This window comes from Megalopta genalis, chromosome 3, assembly GCF_051020955.1.
Source record: "Megalopta genalis isolate 19385.01 chromosome 3, iyMegGena1_principal, whole genome shotgun sequence".
Classification (NCBI taxonomy): domain Eukaryota; kingdom Metazoa; phylum Arthropoda; class Insecta; order Hymenoptera; family Halictidae; genus Megalopta; species Megalopta genalis.
Genome location: NC_135015.1, coordinates 14,081,299 through 14,097,537, shown reverse-complemented (window position 1 = coordinate 14,097,537; position 16,239 = coordinate 14,081,299). Strand labels below are relative to the sequence as shown.

At 41.4% G+C, this 16,239-nt stretch overlaps 3 protein-coding genes across 11 annotated transcripts; 2 read left to right on the top strand and 1 right to left on the bottom strand.

Annotated features, from left to right (window-relative positions):
* Positions 1-239: 239 nt before the first annotated feature.
* LOC117229594 (uncharacterized) lies at positions 240-3,581 on the bottom strand. Of its 8 annotated transcripts, none has more exons than XM_076520162.1 (9): positions 3,431-3,581; positions 2,484-2,578; positions 2,239-2,416; positions 1,793-2,160; positions 1,458-1,727; positions 1,177-1,368; positions 859-1,083; positions 656-769; positions 240-524 (listed from the first exon to the last, which is right to left on the bottom strand). In XM_076520162.1, exons 2-9 carry the CDS (start codon positions 2,556-2,558, stop codon positions 426-428), a joined length of 1,521 nt encoding a protein of 506 aa, XP_076376277.1. In that variant the 5' UTR covers positions 2,559-2,578; positions 3,431-3,581; the 3' UTR covers positions 240-425. The 8 variants fall into 8 exon arrangements, with proteins under 8 accessions (XP_076376277.1, XP_076376276.1, XP_076376275.1 ...); XM_076520161.1 differs by having other exon boundaries at positions 2,484-2,666; positions 3,431-3,569; XM_076520160.1 differs by having other exon boundaries at positions 2,484-2,662; positions 3,431-3,564.
* A 631-nt stretch (positions 3,582-4,212) lies between these two features.
* On the top strand, positions 4,213-8,020 carry LOC117229591 (FYVE, RhoGEF and PH domain-containing protein 1). Its single transcript, XM_033486148.2, has 7 exons — positions 4,213-4,804; positions 4,911-5,334; positions 5,402-6,117; positions 6,296-6,501; positions 6,662-7,027; positions 7,104-7,555; positions 7,647-8,020. Exons 2-7 carry the CDS (start codon positions 4,982-4,984, stop codon positions 7,750-7,752), a joined length of 2,199 nt encoding a protein of 732 aa, XP_033342039.2. The 5' UTR covers positions 4,213-4,804; positions 4,911-4,981; the 3' UTR covers positions 7,753-8,020.
* Positions 8,021-9,255: 1,235 nt separating this feature from the next.
* LOC117229499 (uncharacterized) lies at positions 9,256-16,155 on the top strand. Of its 2 annotated transcripts, XR_004492562.2 has the most exons (10): positions 9,256-9,790; positions 9,962-11,799; positions 11,980-12,280; positions 12,553-12,719; positions 13,521-13,994; positions 14,070-14,367; positions 14,483-14,645; positions 14,713-14,972; positions 15,055-15,277; positions 15,883-16,155. XR_004492562.2 is itself a non-coding variant. In XM_033486012.2 (9 exons), exons 1-9 carry the CDS (start codon positions 9,691-9,693, stop codon positions 15,138-15,140), a joined length of 3,687 nt encoding a protein of 1,228 aa, XP_033341903.2. In that variant the 5' UTR covers positions 9,256-9,690; the 3' UTR covers positions 15,141-16,155. The 2 variants fall into 2 exon arrangements, 1 of the variants encoding a protein (XP_033341903.2); XM_033486012.2 differs by having other exon boundaries at positions 15,055-16,155.
* The last annotated feature ends 84 nt before the right edge of the window (positions 16,156-16,239 follow it).

The following is a 16,239-nucleotide window of genomic DNA, read 5'->3' as shown; positions in this document are numbered from 1 at the left end:
ACGAATTAGCATCGCAGAATTTTCAAATTGTCGTAATACGAAATGTTCGCGTTCTAAACGATTATTGAATCATTTGCGCTGCAAAGAATTTTTCCCGATAACGTAACATGTCTACAGCGACAAGATTCGAATGAAAAAAGGAAACACGGAATGAGAATCGAGGGAATACAGATTCGCGTGTTAATAAAACGATAATGATTTTCGGAGAATTATTACCGAAATAATGTCAAACATTGCAGTTCTTGTTAATCAAAGGTACCGAAGTAGTTTATTCTTATACAGTGAAAATAAGTTTACTGGAACAATCGAAGGCAACGAAATCGCAATCCATTATATTTTAAAAGAGGAAAATATCGAATATCTGTGAGACGTGATAAACGTGGTTCACGCAATCACGCACGCGTAAGCTCGAAAAACACAAAGCTCTAATGCCATCCAAGCTCTATGTCTTCGATCTTTATGTTCAGTTCTTCGAACGAGGTGTCGATCCCAGGCTCGTCGAATCCACCGTTCAACTCGATCTTCTGTGAACACGACGAACGCCCGAAACAGCTGGTGTTATTTTGTTAGTCGGGTATGATTCGATAGAGAAAAGTATCGTATCACTGTGTACCGTAGAAGAGAAGAAAGGACAAGGGATTGATTGATGACCAACCTGTAACGCTGCGATTTGGGAAGGATCCCCGACCAATAATATCTGCGTTTCGTTGTCATGCAAGTCGTCAAGCCCTTTGGAATGAATTTGAATTTGTTTCTCTTTCCCTGCAACCTTCCATAATACAAACAGAAAAATTGATTCAGGCTTTCGGAAGAAGATTCCTTGGACGTGTTCGTGCTGGAATATATTCTCTGCGTTACCTTTAACGAAGAACTATCTATTTTTTCTCGCGGGACGTTCGTCTTCCGCCTGTCTTTGGCCCGACTAGAAGGCTCTGGTATACTTGATTCTTGGAAAAACACGTCCACGTTGTCGTCGTTATCGACCAACGCATGTGCTGTTCTTTTATGCATTATAAGAGTGCTACTCTGTCTGTATCTTCTGAAACAAACTTTACATTCGAACGGTCTCTGCTGAGTGTGAACCTATAAATTAAAAAAATACATTATTCGGAACCAAGCAGTAGAATCGTTCCAGTTCTGATTACTGTTGATGCGAACGAGGTTTTCTAGACTTACCAGGTGGTGCTTGTAAAGACTAGAATATTCGGTGAATCTTCTTCCACAATTTTCGATCGAACAAACATAGGGTTTCTCGCCGGAATGAATACGAATGTGATTTTTATAGTTGGTCGCGCTAGCGAAAGCTTTCCCGCATTTCGGTTGCGTACATTTGTACGGGCGTTCACCTGTGTGCGTTCTCACGTGAACCTGTTTTAATCGACAGACGGTATCGAGTACTAAGTACTGGGTATCAAGTATTGATAAATATTGGCCGCGGATTCGATCTGATTATTTACCTTCCTAATATTGCTCGTCGTGAAGGACCGACCACAACCGTCGAAAGGACATAAAAAGGGCCTCTCTCCCGTGTGCGTTCGAACATGCTTCAACAAGTCCCCCGAAGTTTTAAAACTTTTATCGCAGGTTTCGTTCGGACATTTGTAAGGCTTCTCTCCTGTGTGTGTACGCGAATGCGCTTTCAAACTGTAACCCGTCGAGAAGCTCTTCTTGCATTTTGGATACGTGCACCGGTATGGTCGTTGGCCAGTGTGCGATCGTTCGTGCACCTGTTTTAATCAAACCGTTTCTTATTAAATTTGATGAAACTGGTATAGCCGAAAGAATATCTCACCTTAAGATGGTGAGGAGTACTGTAGACTTTCGAGCAACCTTCCCTTGGACAAGGATGCCTGATTCTCGACACAGATAATTTATTTAATAAGATCTTGGAGTCCTTTTTTGTAAGTTTACCGCTGTCAACTTCCCATAGATCTTTACCAACGTCCAGATGGCCTGTCACCACATATGCTGCTCCGTCTATGAACTCCACTCTTGGATAGGTATTCTCTTCATTCTCTACGGTAGCGTTACGTGCTTGCACCAACATTGCCGGATCTAATTCCAACTGAAGCGACTTACCATCTGTAAATTCTGTTACATCCCGTAGTAATATGGTATCTCCATTATCTAATTCTAAAGTCGTTTGATTCTTTGAGTCCACTGTTGAGAGCAAATAAAGGAAAAATAGGTTATCTCCATGACTATTTTGTACAAGTATGAATGGATTGCGTTTCTAACCATCGTTGTTGGAATTATTTGCCATGAATGCTTGCGTTCCATCCGGTAATGTCACAGCTGTCAGCGTAGTACCGCTCAACAACTGTTCGTCCAATATTAATTCCTGCATTCGGCCATTCCCATTGTTATCCTCGTTAATTAAAACCGACAGGCACTCCAAAATATCTGCACGATTGCCCTGCGAAACGAGAAATAACCAAGATATTGAGATTGTTTTCTGAAATAAGTTAAAAAGGTTTTGTTACCTGTGTCTCGTCCAACATGGTCTCGACATCTCGAGTCACGAGGCAATTTGTAAGTTCCGTGCCTTGTGTCGACATGTTTCGCTACGAATCCAGAGCTGCGAACAAACAATGTTTCGCGATGATCTCCGATGATCCGCGTCATTATTTTGAGTCTTAGTTTCGTGTCCACAGGTAAACATCTGTCTTAAAATAGGATTCATCAACAGTTTGTCTGCGACATATCAAAGATTCGCGCTTCGTTACACCAGAGTTTCTGTTACCGATGAAATCATTTCTAGCTATTTACATTCTATATTTTTCGCTGAGAATATTCGAAGAAGGGAAATGGACAGATGGCGATTAGAAAGATTCCGAGACTCGTTGGAGACTCGAGGCTGTTCGCAACGATCGTAACACGAAACGAGATACAACACATACACCAAAGCAACGCTCGCAACCACCGAAATCGTGTACCATTAAACACAACATTAAGAAACCTGTTGTCTTACAGGTACGTCGGGAAATTTACTGGAGACATCGATCGCAGTCGCGGCTACGACACACGACATTAACAAGCCGGAGAAACGAGTTGAATAACGAAGCGCGCGAAATCACGGCTGCTAAAGAAACGACACTCGCCATTTTTCTTGCCCTTGAGATCATAAAAACGGAACGGTTGCGAAGTTACACGATTTACGGCGATCAAAATCGAATCAGAAGAATGTCATGTAAAATTCGAATGTCTTTTGTTTCTATTTCCGTTTTCCCATCTTCCTCCTACTCGCACGAGTCGCACGTCGAATTCGATTCTCGGGTGTTTCGCGCAGCCTCGCGGCTTTGTGCCAAAGAATCTTGGGAAATATTACCCATAAACACGCATACCCGCGAAATATATCTACACCGAATAATATAACAACAATGCTTGCTAAATCGCGCTAACATAGAAAAATTGAATCACTTTTACACACCATTAGGTAATCAATTACGATGAGCATGAACTTTTTCATTGAAGCTACATTGTGAAGTGAAATAGACTATGATCGATACCCTATACCCTTCTCTCGTTTAAGATCGCTGCACGGTATCGTAAGACGCATACGTTCATACGGTTTTAATGCGACCACGTAAGTCGATCTCTTTTTATTCGAGAAACTGTACATTCGAACAATCTCGAATTATTCTAACGTTTTCAAAAGCCTTTTCCTTTTTATGAACAAATCTGAAACAGAGAGAATGGCTAATATCGCTGCTACTAACGAGTCGTGCATCTCTTAATTCTAATTTTCTATTGGTTGATTCTGGTGACGCCAAATAGTTGTCCAATGTAACCGTATACATGTGTATTGTACATATAGTTAGATTAATATGCATATGCAAAGAAATCTTCATCGAAACTACATACAGTTGTACATTATATTTTAATGGACAATTAACACGTGCAGCTTTGCAATCGTTCTCATTTTGACAATTATATTCAACATGTATAAGACAAGAAAACAATCTAGAAGAAAAGTAACTATGTATATATGGCGTGTATACATACGTATATATTGTACATGTAATTGCAAGTGTGTACGAAAGCATTTGACATACACACACTCTTACGCATGTAAATATGTGTCGGTGGTCAAAATGGTTGTTCACCCTACTCTTACCGTTCTAGCTTCATGAGAACTGATTGGTGGAATGGGTTGATCAAGTACAATTTTGATCATCGGGTGTGTATAGGTGTAACCATTTAAAGTGTGTCGAGATATACGATATACACATGTGCATACGTACGATGTATGACATGCACGTATATGTCGCACATCGTGTTGTATTAGCGCGTATCGTTGGATGCGAGAGAAGGCCAAAGTCGATTGACGTTAGAGATAGTGTATAATTTCATTTTTATTTTCCCTTTAACGTGTCACCGATAGTGTCGCACTACTCGTTGAAAGAATTATAGAATTTTGTAATCCGAAGTGGAGGTCGTAAATGAATTTCAATAAGACATTGCAGATAAAAAATGCGATTACTGTGTGACTTTTGGGGGAAACCTTTTTTCATTGATTCAGTTATTGTTATGAAACATTTCGGACAGTTAGCTACCGTTACAAAATTAACATTTACCTAATGAAAAGTAAATGAAACGACGCGTTTGATTGTATGTTTATAAAAATAAAACGTTATAAACATATATCTCTCTCTGGCACTCATTTATCCACCGAATAAACATTGATATTTTTATTTAACTTGTTTACCCTTTGAAAACAAGGGATAGTAATTGATGAACTGGACGCGTGATGAATTTGAAGGATGCGACGGTGTATATATGAAAAATGGATGATCGATAACAGGTATTTTTTATTTTGTTACTTTTATTGATCACAATGCAATGCGATATATTTAATATAATCATATTGGATGGTACATGAATTCTAAATATATTGAATTCAATTATAGAAGTTTCATTTGGACCGTTGGGTACATCATCATAATTTATGGATAAGATCTGACAGGTGCAACGCTTAACTATGTTTGGCTCAAAAACACAAACATCTAATAGCACCTTTTATACGGAACTGGACACGAACACAGAGGATGAAGAACCTTGTTTGAATGGAACAACAAAATGTTTAGGTGCAGAACAAGTGGATACCAAGGTGTCCACTTGTTCAAACACCAGAGTAGATGGTAGGAAATTGGAAGAGTACGAAAAAGATTTATTTCACGAAATGAAAGTCTTTAGTGGTTATTCACGATTTCGTTCATACGTGATGACCACTGAAAACTCAGTGGATTGTGTTGATATCAAGGAAAGTGAGGAGAATTCTATAAAAGTGCCGTTTCGAATAGCACACAGCGTATTGGAGTATAGAAACAGCAGGTAAGTTATGTGATTTATGGTGTACGTTACAGGAACAATGGAAGTATGCTACCTGAAACATTTGCAGATATTTAACGGTGGAACGAAATTCGCGGCAGTTCACGGAAACATCATATACGGTAAGCGAATCGGAGAGCGAAGAAGAATCAGAGGGTACTAAATCGTTGGAAGCGGACTCCAGTATTGCCAGCGATTACACCGACAATGCGGCGTTAGAAACACAATCAGGTGGTAGTAACCACTGTGCGAATTCAAAAAAGAAGAGAGCGCGTCAGATCGCCGAAGAACTATTAGCTACCGAAAAGAATTATGTTACTGTTTTAAGACTAATCGACCAAGTGTTTCAGTTTAGGGTCGATCAAGAGAACAGAGCGCATCCAATGTTTCCTATGGAAACAGTTCAACAGATGTTCTCGAATATTAAATCAATTTATAAATTCCACAATGATTTCCTGTTACCCCAGCTTCAGGAAAGAATACAGAACTGGGATTTGGATCCCAGAATCGGAGATATCATGAAGAATTTTGCTCCGTTCCTAAAGATGTACACGGAATACGTACAAAATTTCGATTACGCCATGAACTTGATAAACACTCTGCAACTTAAAGTTGCTAGATTTGCTGCAATTATCAACGAGATTCAAAAGTTGGACGAGTGTGCCAAGTTATCCTTATCGCACCACATGTTGAGTCCTATACAAAGATTACCACGATACGAGCTTCTCCTGAAAGATTATCTGAGAAACCTTACACAAGAAAATGCTGATTACGAGGACGCTAAAAGTAAGGATCTTTCGAGTTCCATTCGCTGAGTTGCTTCCTCGTAGAGTAACGCGCATCTAGCAAGGAAAGGCTTCTATTTAAACGTCTGTTGAACGGGACACGTTTAAATAGACGTCGGTAGTCGGCAACAATTGTAATCGTAGAATCAAACGAACAGACATGGCTTTCTTTCTCGCAGAGGCATTGGGATTAGTATCTACCGCTGCTAATCACACGAACGATGCAATGAAGAAGATCGATACGTTCAAAAAGCTTCTAGAAATACAAGAGAGCATATACGATACGACAGATCTAGTTAGCGTGACACGGGAACTTGTTAAAGAGGGTCGCATCGTTAAAATATCAGCAAGGAGCGGGGATCACCAAGAGAGACAGTTGTTTTTGGTAGGTGGGTCTTGATAGGGCGTACTTAGTTTTAATGCATATGTAGTACTTCTATTATGTATACAAAATTACAATGCAACGTTTCTATGAGTACTATGAACGCCATGAACTTATCAGGCTTTCATAGTCGATTTATCTTTTTATTCCTTCCGATTTTCAGTTTAGTGACATATTATTACTTTGTTCGATACGACTCATCCCAGGACCATTGTATCGATTAAGAGCCAAATTCATGGTCGAAAACCTAATATGTAGCGAAGGTTACAATTTGGAAACGGCGAATACATTTTATATAAGAGACGAAGAGAAGAACGTAGAACTGTATACGCACACAGCCGAGGAAAAGGTTGCGTGGCTTGAGGCGCTTTTCGATACAATGCAAAATATGCTGACAAGAAAGGCGAGTTTGAAAACTGGAAATGTCAAGTCGCTCGTTATAAAAACCGAAGATGTGACCAAGTGCATGATATGCGATGTAATTTTTTCTGTAATGAAAAGAAAACACAATTGCAGAGCATGCGGAATAGTGAGTATGCTTTGACGACAACGTCTTATCGAGGAAATCCATTATTCTTGAATGATCTCATTTGCTCGCGTTACAGGTAGTTTGTGGCAAATGTTCGAAACAAAAATTATTGTTCGAAGATAACAAAAATATGAGAGTTTGTCGATTGTGTCATGCCGCGTTGACACAGCCTCTCTCGAAGTCACCCTCTTCGTCGTCACCGTCCGGACCAGTACCTAGTTTATTACAAGTATCGGCCAGTGCATCGTCGGTTATATCCGGATACCTACTGATAAAGACTCAACCGAGTAAGCCCTGGATTCGACGATGGTTCGCTTTACACATGGATTTTGTCCTATACACCTTTAAATCTGAAAGCGAAAATATGGCTTTAACGGCGACCCCGATGCCCGGTTTTCTCGTTACGGAAGCTACCGAATTATCCGACGAGGATCCCTTGAGCCTTAAGGATAGACCCAAAGCACTCAAGATGCATCATTCCAGAAAAAGTTACTATTTGCAAGCGTCGTCAGAGGAAGACAAGTACAAGTGAGCTGATTGTGTTTTGTATCTCTCCTTCCATTTTTCTTTCTTTATGTCTTGCGAAACAACATTCTTACCGAAACTGCCCAATTTTTAGATGGTTACATGCTCTACGATTGGCTACCAAAGCAGAACTACCCTCGTTTGCTATGGTAGAGACAGAGGACGCGCAAAAGAATCAACTTATCGTGCATACGCGATGAATTATTTAAATGGATGTACACACGGATCATGAGTCAAATTTTCTGTTATCGTATGCGTATTAAATTACAGCGCGGCAAGATAATCGTTGGTAGATAATTATTATGCAAAAATAATATTGCGTTGAATGTATAATATATCATTGTACACGTATGCGAATTGTTATTAGTGTATTCTGGTCAACTCCGTAATGGTTACACTGCCAAAATGCTTGTTGTATTTTGTACCATTTTGTTATATTTAAAAATATATAATAGATATATAGATATACATGTATGTACATAAACATAGATAGATATAGATACGTATAAGCATAGAAATCTTATGCTGTGACATGTCAATGTCATGTTGGTAGTACATATATCCCTAGTTTCCATCATTGCTTTATAAGATTAGATGTTCATGAACGTCTAAATGCTTCATTAGTTCGTCCCTCATCAGCCATTCGATTGATCTACAGTTGAGTTTAATAATCAGTAAAATCAGTCAGTGTAAAATGCTACACATCAAATCACAGAGGCTCAAATTTGAATTTTTGTATCTAAAGCAAAATGGTGGAGTTATCTATGGTGACGGGTTTGTGAACTAATTTCCCCTAATCATATACTGTAATGAGACCAACTCCTGCACACTTTTCATATTCCCTAAGCTAGCGCGCACATCCTCACCATTTTACTGCGCTTCCAATCTGCAGTGGATCCAGTCTTAGCAGTGAATTATCAGCCAATCAAAGCAAGGAAAATTTCTACGATCACCCTCGCTAACGGATCAAGCTGCGGCCTCGATGTGTGCAGGAGGTAGGTCCCTGTATTATGACAGATCGTTACTGCACATTTCGTAGTCCTAGCATTTGCCTTGGACAAAAAGAGTTTCCGCAGGTATGGTTAATCCTTTTATTGCTGGTCTAGATACTTTCTTCCCCGGAACCATTATTATTAACGATACCTGCGGAAACTCTTTTTGTTCGAGTCCTGGCACAATGCTAGGCCCTTACGACCTCGGGCCCGCCAGGTCGTGCAGTTTACAACTTCAAATCTCGCCTGGACGTAAAAGTGTGGTGCAAGGGTCAAACTTCAGAATTACAGGATGCGAAATTCGACTTTACGCCTTTTCCGATCGAACCATAGAAGCAACAATAATTTCCTGTGTTCTCCTGTGATCTCCTGCGTCGAGTACAAAAGTACAAGTCGAATCTCGCGCCGCGTGTTTTAAATGAAGCGTCAGGGATACGGTTGCGCGAGAAAAGTGAGGCCGCAAGCACGGTAAAGTGAGACAAGCTACATTGGTCGTCGGTGTGACTTGTTTCGCTTGTGGTTGTGCTGATGTCGTGCTCTCTTGCTTACTCGCCGCTTCCTCTCTTTGTCCAGAACTATGGGGGCAGCACTGTTTAGCTGTGAAGCGTCAACCAATCAGAGAAGAAGCAGTTTCTCTACCTGCTTCATAATTCTAAGCCGGTTGCCCCCACCTTGGTTTACTATAGTGAGACACTACTGAATGTCTATACATTCAGTAGTGCTTCACCATAGGAAGGGAATGTGTAGAAGCTCGTGTAGTCTATAGAAGATTCAGATTCAGGTGGAGTGTGGAAGAGTGGAAAGAAGAAGATGGAGATAGAAAAGAGAGACAGGGAAAGATACTTACGAACAAATGGCAAATAGGGAAATGTACAAACTACATATACATAACCTTTGTTTCCGGAACTCTATTTGCCCTGAGTTTCGTCTCTTTGACGCGTTTTCTAAAATATTTTCACAAACCTTTTACGGATAATGGCCGTAAAGGCTTTGTGTTCGTATAAAAAAAGATAATGCTTGATTTATAGGCAGTTTTGCTAAATTAGTTTCAACTTATCCAAAAAGTCGATGTTCTTGGACGATTTAATACGATGCTTTCTGTTCGAGGAAACACTATTTGAAAGACCGAAGTAAGATGAAATAATTATGTTGCCTTCAACTGGTTATTTTAAAGCTATTAATTGTCCGTTTTACGAAAACGGATCTTGCGACAGACCCTACTGTCACTTCAAGCATTCGAAACGAGGTAAGTCCTTTTGTTATTAGATTTTCACATTGCTATGAAAACAGACCGTGTTTTATAGAAGGGTAAACACAAAGATGACTTGAAGTTCTATATTAGAGACTTGTCTGGTTATACATGTATTATTAGAATGTACAAGTACATGAAAAATAATTTACCAAGTATACATTTTAGAAGATGCTGTGATCGTAACAGAGACAGCAGAAACGTTGGAAAGTCACACAAACCAAATTCAAGAACCAAAAGCTACAACAGTACAATCAGATTCTGTCTTGCAGCAACTGGTCACTGAAGCTGTCAAGAAAGTTCTTGCTAATCAAGATGTCACAACTACGGATCAATTTTCTTGTCAAAATGTTGTTTCACGGGTAGTCGAAGGGTTAAAGCCCACCTTGACATCTGGAAATGTTGGTAAATTGGAAATTGTTGCAGCGAATGTGGCAGAGAAAGGGGCAGATGTACCGCCACCGATCAATAAGCCAGTTCCATGCGTTTATAATCCTACACCGATTGCGGAACTCAAAAAGCGTCACATACCGATAATATCGTACATGCCAACTAGGGAAAGTAGAGTAGCTGTGAAACGTAAATGTTCCCCTGAAGGAGTGAAATCCTGGCTGAGCAATGAATTGACAGATACGCAAACTGTTGAAGCTAAGTACAAGCCAACTACGATAGTTAATGTCAATGCTCGAGACAATTCACAAAGTTATGTGCCTACATGTAAGGTTGACCCAGTATTGTCAAGTTCATTGGACGATGGAAATTCTAGCGACTATGCGTTCAAACTCGGGGATGCGTACTATCCAAGGAGCAAAAAGAGACGCGAAGAGTATGTTCCAAAGAAGATCAAAGCACCGTTGACAAGTATCGAAGGCTTGAAAGACTCGGTAACATACAATTTCACACCAGGATTCGATAAAACAAATCAACCAGCGACAAACGCGTCACGCTCTCCCACTGATTTCGATTCGAACGCACAATCTCATAGATTTTATTCGGATTTGGAACCAAAATTCTCTGATGACGATGACGACGGCGAGAACGAAGAAGAAGAGCATGTCAATGAGGAGAATGAAAATGACATTGAATCGAATCTGAGTAAAGTTAATGGCGAAGATGTAGACAACGGACAAGATATAATTGAATTGTACGATGATAGTGCAAGTGGTTATTCGAACCACGAGCAACACACAATACATACACCTACTGCGAAAGTAAGCGTTACCGTTGAGTGCGTTAACAAGGAAAATCGCGATGAGAAAGATTCCAAAGATAAGAAGGTTTCAACTACCCGAGCTAGCGCTTTGGCTAAGGAGATTTTGAAAACTTCGCAGTGCGAGAAGAGGACAAGCTTGGAAACGGATGCGAGTAAAACAGTTGACAAGAATCTAAAGGAACACAAGTACAGGCGAGAGGACAAGGCTAAACATGAGAAAAATCACAACTCTCGTAAACGGTCCAAGGAGAAGAGACGCGTTTCAACTGAGAAATCGCATTCCACGTCTCGCGGTTCAAGCAAGGACGAAGCTAGAGATTCGAAGAGCAAGAATCGCGATAAGGATAAACACAGAGAGAAAAGCCAAGAGAAACATCGATACAAAGAGAGAACAGATCGAAACAAAGAGAGAAATGAAAGCAAACACAGAAGTAAAAGCAGCAGAAGAAATTCTCGCGATTCAGAAAAACATCGTGGCGACCGCGATTCTTCTGGATCTTCAAAGAAGGAGGAACGCGTCAAGAAAAGACGTGATGGGAGTAAACGTTCAAACTTAAGTGATAAATCCGAAGACGATAAGAAGACGTTGGAAGAATTCTCTGCTGCCAGTACGGAAAACAACGAAGGATTGATCGAAAGGCTCGGAAGCCGTTTCGATAGTACTCGATCGAAGCTAGATGAAGAAAATGATGATCGTCTTGATGATATTATTAGTATCGATATAGATGACGTTATTTTAAGTGGATCCGACTCGGATCACGACGTGCAAGAGGAGTGCTTAAAGATATTCCAAGTATGTGTGATTAATTAATTGAGCGAACGTGCAGAAGCTTTCTGCATGTCTCTCTCATTCTGTATTAGTTTTGATTTTCGATGTTTCATGTTTTTTTAATGTCGGTTATGTATACGCGTTACGATTATCCGATGGTGTTACAATAGTTTACGTTTAGTAGAATGTTTCATTTGTTTTAAGGAATATCAAGTTTCTGAACGATCAAAGAGTACAGTGTCGCCGAAAGAATCGCCGGCGAAACAGGAAGAAGAGCGAAACGAAGATTTGGGTAGGAAAAGGGTAGCACACCCTTCAGCAGCCACTTGTGTTACCAGATCGGCACCGGATAATCAACGTCCCAAAAAAGTGACGAATCCACAGCTAAAAATGTACGAAAGATGGCGATCTGTGAGAGACACTGTGGCGGAAAAGGCAGCTTCAGTGAGTAACAACGTGCCCCTTGCCAAGGATGCGCAGCGACGGAACAACGTTGAAGCGGCAGGTGCAGTATTCAAGAGGTCTTCTAGATGCTACGAGACACCTTGCATACATTTACGATATATAATATACAATACGTACATATATGTATTAAGAAACCGTATATTTCTATTAATATCAAGGGACAAGTAATTTATCTCGTGAATACGTTATCAAATACTAGCGTAATTTTGAAGATGGATTATTTAAAAAATAAGTTTAAACAGTTATTATCAAATAATAATGATCCAAAATTTCGAAATTGAAAATGGGATTGACAAAAAATCTTGTTGACAGCTCGCATCAGAATCGCCCACGTGCCGTATGCAAAATCTCTAGCGATAGAGAAGAAGAAGATGACGGAAAATGTAGGAAAATCGACAAATACGAAGACAACGGACGGTTCGAAGACGGCCGCGCAAACTGCAAAGAGTGGAGTACGCGTTGCGCATGTTCCACAAGCGGTAAGGGATCAATTTAAATTTTAGATGTATTAATCGTATGAAGGAGACGTCAAGTGTGTTGCATCGCAAACGTCGCCAAGGAGAAGCATGGCAGCAAAATGAAATGAAACGATAGAGAAACTACGACTGAAACGCATTGGCGAAGCTGCTAACCAGATTAGATTGAATCATATTAAAGTTCAAGCTCGATTTGTTTTCTTTGAATTATTCTGAGAATAATTCTTGGAAATTGTAATACTGGTTACGAGAAACGAAAGTCCAAAGGGAACCATATACCGGTTTCAGTTCCGACCTCCGAACATTTCTGGAAGAAATTACTGTACTTCGTAACTTACGATCTCCACATAATAAGGAATGCGATACACTATGACTATAGGATATAAGTTTGTCTTTTTCTACAGTATTGCACAAATAAGCGTCCGCGGACGGATACTGAAAGCGGACGCTTAAATGTGGTGTCGTATTCTAGGAATGCGGCTAAACGAAGGAGTAGGGAAGTGTGCGAGTGGGGTACCGGTATTCGATGTTTCACTCGGTGATAAAGCTGACAGAAAGCTCGAATATTCGAGCCGAGTTTGAGTCAAGGCAAGTCGCTTCTCGAGCTGAGTCGAGTCGAGTATTCGCACGAGTCGATCCATTCGCGCGGAGCAAGTAGTCGACTCGGCTCGCATAAACGAGCCGAGCCAGGTCGCTCGAATCCCACTCTGAAGTTCCACTTCCTAGAATTGGTGGGGATACGATGGCGAACATTTAAGCGAGCGAAAAAGCAGATGCTTAAGTGTACACTACTGTATTTTACAGGTTCCTCAGTTGATACGACCTGAACCGTTAGAAGTGACCACGCAGAAGTTTCCGTTGAACGTCCGCCAATATTACGTGAACTCGATGCACAACGTGTGCGTGCAGATTTACACGAATGCCGAGGATGCCGCGCAACGAGCGGTCAAAGAAGAATTCGCTTGTCACGAAAGATGCAAAGCGTTGGCCGTCTACAAAAATTCATGTATGCTCGCCACTTACAGATTACGAAAAGAAGTCGATCAAAGTTTACCGATGGAAAGCGTCGTGGGCGCCACAACACCAGGCAGCAGCATGGTGTCGCACGAAGCGGTGCTAGCCGGTAAAGCGAAGGGCTCTTGGAGCGTTCTTAAAACGAAACGATCCGTTACTAAATTCACTGGTACCGCTCTCTATACTATGCTGAAGAAATGGATACTAAGCGAACAGCAGCTGCGTGATAATGGTTTCCCCCGACCGCATCCGGACGGTCAGAAGGTAAATTTTTCTCGTCGCCAAAACCGAGGACATAAGCTGGGAGACACTAGGTTTGACGATTCGGTTCGGTTACAGGGACGCGCTAAAGTCTACGTAACGAATTCACGGAATCAGAATGCCCTGTCGAAAGTGCCTAACGAAAGAATTTGCAGTAGATGCGGCTGTGCGTACGCGATAGACAAACAAGGATTCCAATTGCGACCGCAGAATTGTATATACCATTGGGGTAAAAAGTTTACGGTCAGGGGTGAGGGTAAGTATAGTTGTTGTCAGCAATATGGTTCTGCAACCGGTTGTTGCGACGCAAAGACGCACGTATGGGATTACGTCGATTATGAGAATCTCCGTGGATATGTGAAAACTCTGCCCAAAGGTATATATGTATACACATCATCTACACGGTGTATACACAGTGTATACACGGTGTGTGCATATGTGTCTGCAACCATTGTTCTCCGTCGTATTGTATACGCTATCTTTTTTTTCAGACATCTCCATCGAAGAGCAAGGAGTTTATTCGCTCGATTGTGAGATGAGTTACACGACCCAAGGTTTAGAACTAACCAGAGTAACGGTCATAGACGAAGATTGCAATGTGGTGTACGAGGCGCTGGTCAAACCTCAGAATCCGATAATCGATTACAATACGAGGTAAGGAATTACGAAACATTTTCCTTGATAAACGAACAAGATCGTTGAAACGTAATCGGTTTTGCAGGTTCTCTGGAATTACGGAAGAAAACATGAAGAACGTGACGACGAGTTTGCTGGACGTTCAAGCAACGTTGCTTACCATGTTTTCAGAGAAGACGATATTGGTGGGTCATAGTCTCGAGAGCGATTTCAAAGCTTTACGACTGTTGCACGACACGGTGGTCGACACAAGCGTAATGTTTCCGCACAAAAACGGATACCCACAAAAGAGGGCCCTCAAGAATCTTTGCTCCGAGTATCTCAGGAAAATTATTCAAAACGAAGGTAGGCAATCCTAACTGCCGTTCGACAACGAAACACATAAAAAGATCGTTTCAACGCGTTCACGTTTTCACGGTATTTACAGTCTGTGGACACGACAGCAAAGAAGACGCAGTCTCCTGCATGGAGTTGATCCTATGGAAAGCGAAGGAAGTAGCAAAGTTACAATGAGCGGACCTTGGTGTAATCCGTCAGACTGACTCGTCCTGTACAGCTTAGATTTTTACGTTCCGCGAAAACCCTGGCAGCCACTTCGACTCGTTCGCACTTCAGACTCGGTCCTCTCGTTTCGGAACCGTCGATACATCGTACGTATTTGTATTATAGTTTGTTCATTCATGTATAAAATCGCGCGATACGCGACGCGCGCGACACGCAATACGCGACAGGCGTGTAGCGAATCGACGTAGAATCGGTTATCATCGAGACACCGTTTAATTTTCTGGCCACGTACGGAGCCATTGTACATTTCAACCGCCGACACGGTCGATTCACCGACACCGTTTCAATCGAATTCAAAGAAATCCACCGTTTTACCGAAACGAAGTTTTACCGATATACCATTGCACCAACTCGGTCGACGAACCCACGACGACGTTTTTCCGGTGCTGGAGATCAAGTTATTTATTGTAGAATTTCTATAATACGCGTGATCTCGAAACATCGTCGAACATGGTACGCGCGCATTATTCGAGGCTAGCATTGACCGATTGTAGTTGTAGCTCGTAGTTTGTAGTTCGTAGTTGATAGCCTGTAGTTCGGTAGCCCGTAGCCCATATGGCCGGTGGTAGTCGGTAGTTGGTAGTCCGTAGTCGGTAGAGGTATGAACGGCGATATCAAGCCTCGACGAAACCATGCCGGTGAAACCTTTGTCGGTGATTCGAATTTAATCGTGCTACGGTTTCATTCACAGTCTCGGGTCCTACGACGGTACGAGTAGATTGTTTGTTCGCGAGCAATTGGTATCGATCGCGATCACGAATTCGTACTTTTATAAAATTTCGATGTCGCCCTGCGCCTTGTCGCCCATGGATTCTTGGATCGTTCGGGCATAAAACGGAACAGCGTACGGAGGTATACCAGCGTTGCGTGTGTTTTCTTTGAGTGTCTCGAAAATTGTACCGAGTGTACATTTATTTTTGAAGATTAAACATCTCTCAATAAACGAATACCAGTATTTTCTACACTTATGTCGTATATATTTTCATTCGTTTCGCATCGAACCACAACAGCGAAAGCGATCGGGGGAGAGGGCGGGGTGTGAGGAAAC